The sequence below is a fragment of the Notamacropus eugenii genome, chromosome 5 (assembly GCF_028372415.1).
Source record: "Notamacropus eugenii isolate mMacEug1 chromosome 5, mMacEug1.pri_v2, whole genome shotgun sequence".
Lineage (NCBI taxonomy): Eukaryota > Metazoa > Chordata > Mammalia > Diprotodontia > Macropodidae > Notamacropus > Notamacropus eugenii.
In genome coordinates this window covers 231,583,206-231,589,205 of record NC_092876.1, presented here as the reverse complement: position 1 = coordinate 231,589,205, position 6,000 = coordinate 231,583,206, and the positions used below count along the sequence as shown (strand labels likewise).

General features: G+C 33.2%; 1 protein-coding gene across 9 annotated transcripts in view; it reads right to left on the bottom strand.

The window, feature by feature from the left end:
• Positions 1 to 496: 496 nt before the first annotated feature.
• Positions 497 to 6,000, bottom strand: part of UBR3 (ubiquitin protein ligase E3 component n-recognin 3) — a 314,350-nt gene continuing 308,846 nt past the window's right edge. For all 9 annotated transcript variants that reach the window (XM_072612269.1, XM_072612275.1, XM_072612270.1 and 6 more), the window contains 3 exons: positions 4,093 to 4,302; positions 3,258 to 3,397; positions 497 to 2,883 (listed from right to left, as the gene is read on the bottom strand). In XM_072612269.1, coding sequence (XP_072468370.1) covers positions 2,766 to 2,883; positions 3,258 to 3,397; positions 4,093 to 4,302 — 468 coding nt within the window. In that variant the 3' untranslated portion in view covers positions 497 to 2,765. The remainder of the gene's footprint in view (positions 2,884 to 3,257; positions 3,398 to 4,092; positions 4,303 to 6,000) is intronic.

Here is a 6,000-nt window from a genome sequence, read left to right as displayed (position 1 = left end):
TTCCAAGTGTTTTATCAGTATTTTTCCACAAGTCATACACATTAATATATTCCAATGCTACCCTGTGTGCTTTTATATCAGCACAGGATCACCCAAAAAGTCTCAAAAATGAGTCAATCTATAATGATTCAAGCAGCACTGAAGCAGAATTTGCGTAACAATTCTACTGGTCCAAATAAACTGGATGATAGTAGAAAACTCAAAATAACAATTTGTTAGTGAATTGTAGGGTGGCCATAAGCAGGGCAGTAGGAAGAAATGTTTTTAGGACAAAACAAAGCATAATTTTGGATGAAGTTCATTTGGATACTAATTTGGGTGCAGAACATACTGGTATAGAACTATAAGGGTAGCTTTTCTGAGCAAAGGCTACATTAGTCTTCCTGTTAGGCAAACAAGAGACATGGAAAACAGTAAGAAAGCCTGTAAATGACAGTTACAATGAAACACAATGACATATAAACATAGGTAAATTTAAAAAAATTCTCACACGGAATGACAGTAGGTTTTTATTAACATATTTTACAATGTTGATTATTCCTAGTTTTGTATTTTCTGATTAATTATAAAGATTGATTTAGCATCTACAGTAATGTACTGTACTTAAATGATCATTCATACAAGATACCACACCAGTACATTTTTTTTAATAATAATATACACACACATCACTCTAACTTGGACCTGTTATTTTTCAAAGTGGGCTTATAAATTGGGCTTATAAAAGTTATGGGGAAAATCAAAGTTATAGTTTAGCAGCATGCATGTATGTATTCAAGTACAATTTTCAACCAAGTGCTTTTTTCAAAATTTACTGGTGACTAATTCACCAATATCAAAATAAACACTATCAAATACCCAGATTTTTAAAGTTAAGGCTAATATTTTCACTTCACATCCATATGCACAACCATAAAACATTCCATTTTAAATATGTAATAATCAAATTCTGGATACATTATACCTTGTAAATAGAGCATCAGAGTTTCAAACTACAGAATTATTCAAGTTCATGAGTCCTGTAATGGTATCATATTGGAGATGTAAATTAACATTTTGCTCATCAACAACCACACTTACAAAATGGCCTGGTATTCATAATGACCAATGCAAAAAAATATTACAGGCTGAACTTATGGTACAATATTTTAAAAATTAGCAACATGTTGGAAAACACATAGCTATTCAGTTAGTGAAATAGAATCATTCTAATCTTACAGAAAGTTATGTTAATATTTTGGAAATTTATATAAAAATAGCAAGCCATTACCATGTATTCTATTGTAGATCTAATGGCCAAATCCTAATTGCTTTGGACCTGTTTGGAAAATGTACTATTTGATTTTCTTTATTTGGATGCTAGACTGTCATTTCTATCATTTTCACATGATATCATTCAATTAGATCTTAGAACATGGATCTGCTTTTATTTTTATATGTTTTATCACTAGATGTGATTTTTACATGTAAAAATTTTATTTTACAGAACAAGCTACGAAAGTCAAAAGTACCAGCAATTGTTTTGACAGCATTTTATATGAAATAATCAACCAATGTCTGGATCATATGAAAAATTGTTTGGTGGCATTTTTTGTCCATACTCTTCCCCTCTTACATAGACAGCGGATTTAAGCTCAATCCTTTTTATTCCTGCCAAGTTAAAAACACTATAAACATAAGCGGTTTCTCCAGCATTCTTCTGAGAAGAATATAGATGCACTTATTCAAACCAGGGCCACTTCTGTTGGGATTTTTTTTCTTTTAAAAGGAAATCAGTGATTACTCTGCATAAATACAATACAGATGAATCTCTTGAATTGACAGGAAAGATCCAAAATTATGTTTCGTTTTTAGGGCAGTCTGCATATTTCCAATTCAATCACTCAAACAACATATCTGGGTTGATAATGAAAGGCAGGCATGCATGGTTGTAATTAGAATCTGTCATGTTGTACAGTCTTAGAAAATTTGTATATATATAGTAAAATCTATATATTACTACCACTAATAATTCACCCAATTGTAATGGCAAATTTTGTTTTTTGAAGGAGCAAAAAAAAAAAGAGTATACTGTATTATATTAACAGTAGCAATCTAATTATTTTACAGCTATTTTATTTATTTACCTGGGGATAATATTTATGAAATTCCTGAGAATGAGTTAGGTTTTCAGCAAAGTCTGAAGCTTTTTACAGACCTCTCACAATAAGTGGATTTTTTTTAGGTTCTACTGTTAGACCAACTTTTACTATACAATATCTCACATAAATCATGTTTTACAATTGTTGTCTAATTACATATGTAGCAAGCAAAAATCTCAAATCAACACAAGAAATGGAAAGAAAAAATGATGCAATATGTTTAGTAGATGCAAATTAAACACAAAGGATGTAGAAGCAGTAAACCTGCAATAACTCAAATCCACACAAAATATCAAAGAAATATTTCATCGCATTGTTGGGAGATCTCACTTTCAAATAATTTTGAGAATAACTTGTGCTTCTTATCAATTGTGGAATAAACAAAAAGTATGAGTACCAAGGAAATTAAACTTTTCATGCCCTCCCAAAGATTTTTTTTTAAGTTATAGTACCATTAATGTAGTATCAACAGCACCTAATTATTGAAAGGCTTAAAAAATAGCATGGTTTCAATTTTTCCAGTGAGTTAATTCCCCCAAATTAAGTTAAAGCTTATCTTTGTAAAGCTGGATTCTTAGTAAAGGTGATAGATGATATGGTGCAAAGCTGCAGGTAATAGATGATTTATAGCCCATTATAATGTGGACCCCATCTTTTATTGATGTGATCAAAAGTATGAGAAACCCACTGCTGTTCAAGAACTTTGTATCTTTCCTTGCAAATGTAGAGAGGCTTGCCACGTCTAGAAAGAAAAGTGAATATTAACACAATTAATCCAGAGAAATTAAGTTTGTCATTTTTGTTTGAGCTAATTCCTTGTGACAATCAAGTTACACAGATTTTTTTTTTTGTTTATGTTTTCTGGTATTTGGGGACTACATGCTTATGGGGGGGAACCTCACAAAACTCAAGTTATAAGTAACTCAAATCAGTATCTTCAGAAATCCATATTATGAAATTGAATAAAGCTAGAACTAACAGAGTGACAGACATTTATTTAATATAATTTTCCCAAGTCAACAATTTTGCCTCAGATTGTAACATCTGGCCTAATGCTACTGTATAGTGCTTTCTGTATAGTTTAGTTTAATAAGGGTAAGCATCTTAATAACTTACCTAAGATCTCGGTCTTCTTCACCATGTGCATCCAGATAAACAGAACCCCAGAGGCAGAAACGATGGCCTCGAATAATGATAATTACCGATGCATTGATCAAAAGGAAAATTCCTGTTCCAGCACCACAGTTCTGAGAATGCTAAAAAAAAAAAAATTTTAAAGCCCATTAATGGATTAACAATTTCATAATAAAGTCAAGATCAAACTATTCAAATAGTCCAGTCATTAAGGAGCATTTTCTTTTTAGAAATGTTTAATAGCAACAACTGAATATGCAATCCTCATGCTAAAATTTTATTACATTATATGGCATTTTTATTAAAACATATTTGGGATATAAGAAGTGAAAAACTACATTAGAATATTGGGTGACTCAGTACCATGCAAATTCATCATTAAATGGTGTGAAACATGAAAAGAGAAGGGTGAAGATAAACTAACAATCTTAAGAATATTCCACTTAGCTTCATCCTTAAGTACTGTTCTTCTATCCTTCCTTTAAATGAAGAAAGAAAACTATACCCTTTCTCTCTAAGGCAGAGATTCTTAACCCAGGGTCTGAGAACTTAAAAAAAAAAATTCTGATAAGTGTATTTCAGCGTAATTGGTTCCATTTGTAATCCTATGCACTTTGTTTTATGCATTTAAAAATATCATTGTGAGAAAATGTCCAAAGATTTCACCAAACTGCCAAAGGTGTCCATGACACAAAATAGATTAAGAATCCTTGCTCTAAGAAGGACTATCTGGGTAGCTGAGTTTAAGTCACTCACTTGAACACGGATAATTAAAAACTTTCTTTTCAAAAATATTAGGTCTCATGTTGTCTCTTACCAGCACACATTCGCAGTAACTTTGTTGTTTGCAGCAAAGACCCTTCAGGCAGACAAAAGTACCACAAACAAGGCAAACAGCAGGATCTTTAGGAACTTTAGTGCAGACACTACAGGTTTTTCTGTGGTAGTACTGAAAAATGGTATTATAGTTCTCAGGCAACTGTAATAAATGTGGTAAATCCCATTTTGACTCCTGGATAAGCAAAACCTAAAACATTATCAAAAATAATCATTAACATGATGTGATTCTGTTATTGAAAACAAAGCCTAAATAATTTTCCCATACAATTTTTCCCAAGAAAGGAAGATTTCCCCATAAACATAGGTAATAATAATATAACATGGTGTAACATGTTTGATTTATTTTAAGGAAAAAATTAATACCCTTTAACAGTATTTTTAGTATGAAAAACATTCTTAAATTCAGTTTCATAATATATATAGCATTTTAACATAAAGATATGGGTTAAATGCTGGTGGATTATAAAATCTAGTTTTACACTCTAATAAATAATCAAAGGATATATTTACTTTTTAAAAGTGAGTTCATGTTTTAGTTAAATTTACAATAGGATGCTTTTATACTTTCCTATTTTAAAAAAAATACACTATACCATATGTTATAGCTCAATCTATTATTCTAACTGGTTAGACCAGGTTGCTTCTTCTAAAATGGAATTATGCATCTAGAAATAGCAAGAATGATTTCAGAACATGAATGCAACCCTGGACACTACAAGAATTCTATTGTTTTCATCACATTGATCATCAGTTTATTCAAAACTACTTGGAGTATGCTTGCTCTGGGTCACTCCAAAATGTGGTTAAACCCAATTGTCCCGATTGCAGTATACAGATATGTTTCTATCTGCCAGACTAAGTCTTAGGCATGTATCTGTTCTCTGGAAGTACTCCTTCAATGGTTTGTACATGTATTAATGAACCCTGTAGTTAGAGATGGGTGTCACTATGATCATGTATCTTGAGATCTGGACCCTGGTTAATTTATTCTACTAAATAGCTAAGACTGTTGCTTTCTCAGGGCATATACATTCAACATAGCGAAGAGAACTCAAGAAATAGCCAAATGGATAACTATTATCCACTTCTGGTGATTCTTCCAAACATAAATTATATGCCAGAAGAAAATTAATAAGCACTGACAAAGATTATAGTCTTGGAAAAGAATTTGAAGACTATAGAGCCTTTTCATCTTTGCTACCTATTGAAGGCAGAGATACAGAGGATAAAAGTAGTTTTGGGAAGTAAAAAACTGGCCAAGAAGATGGTATTTGGGAATGGCATGTATGTTTTTGGACTAGAAGCAGCATGCCTAATGGAGTACACTTACCAAGAAAGGCTAATAAGAAGGCATTTGCCAAGTGTTTTGCAGAACTAATCAAAAGGACTTTAAAAGTAAAGAATAGAGTGGGATGGGGGGAGAGCCAAGATGGCAGGGTAGAAAGACATATCTACTCTAGCTCTTCCCCCACAGCCCATAAAATACTTGTAAAAAATGACTCTAAACAAATTCTAGAGTAGCAGAAGCCACAAAATGACAGAGTGAAAGAGATTTCTAGCCCAAGGTAGCCTGGAAGGCTGACAGGAAAGATTTATCACATGGGGAATGGAGCACAGCCCATTGAGCACAGCATAGCCTTGGCCACGTGGCACAGAAACAGGACCGGAACAGGCCTTAGGGGCGGAATCCCCAGCAGCAGCAGAGGTTCTCAGATTCCTCAACTCACAAATGCCAACAAAGATCAGTGAGAAAGCTTTTTCATCTGGGTGAGAAGGGAGCAGGGTCCTCCCCTAGCCCCAGCCCCAGCCCCAGACAGCAGCAGCAGCAGCAGCAGTGTCTATTGTTGGAGCACTCAGTCTAAAGCCCCTGGGGGAATTGAGCTGC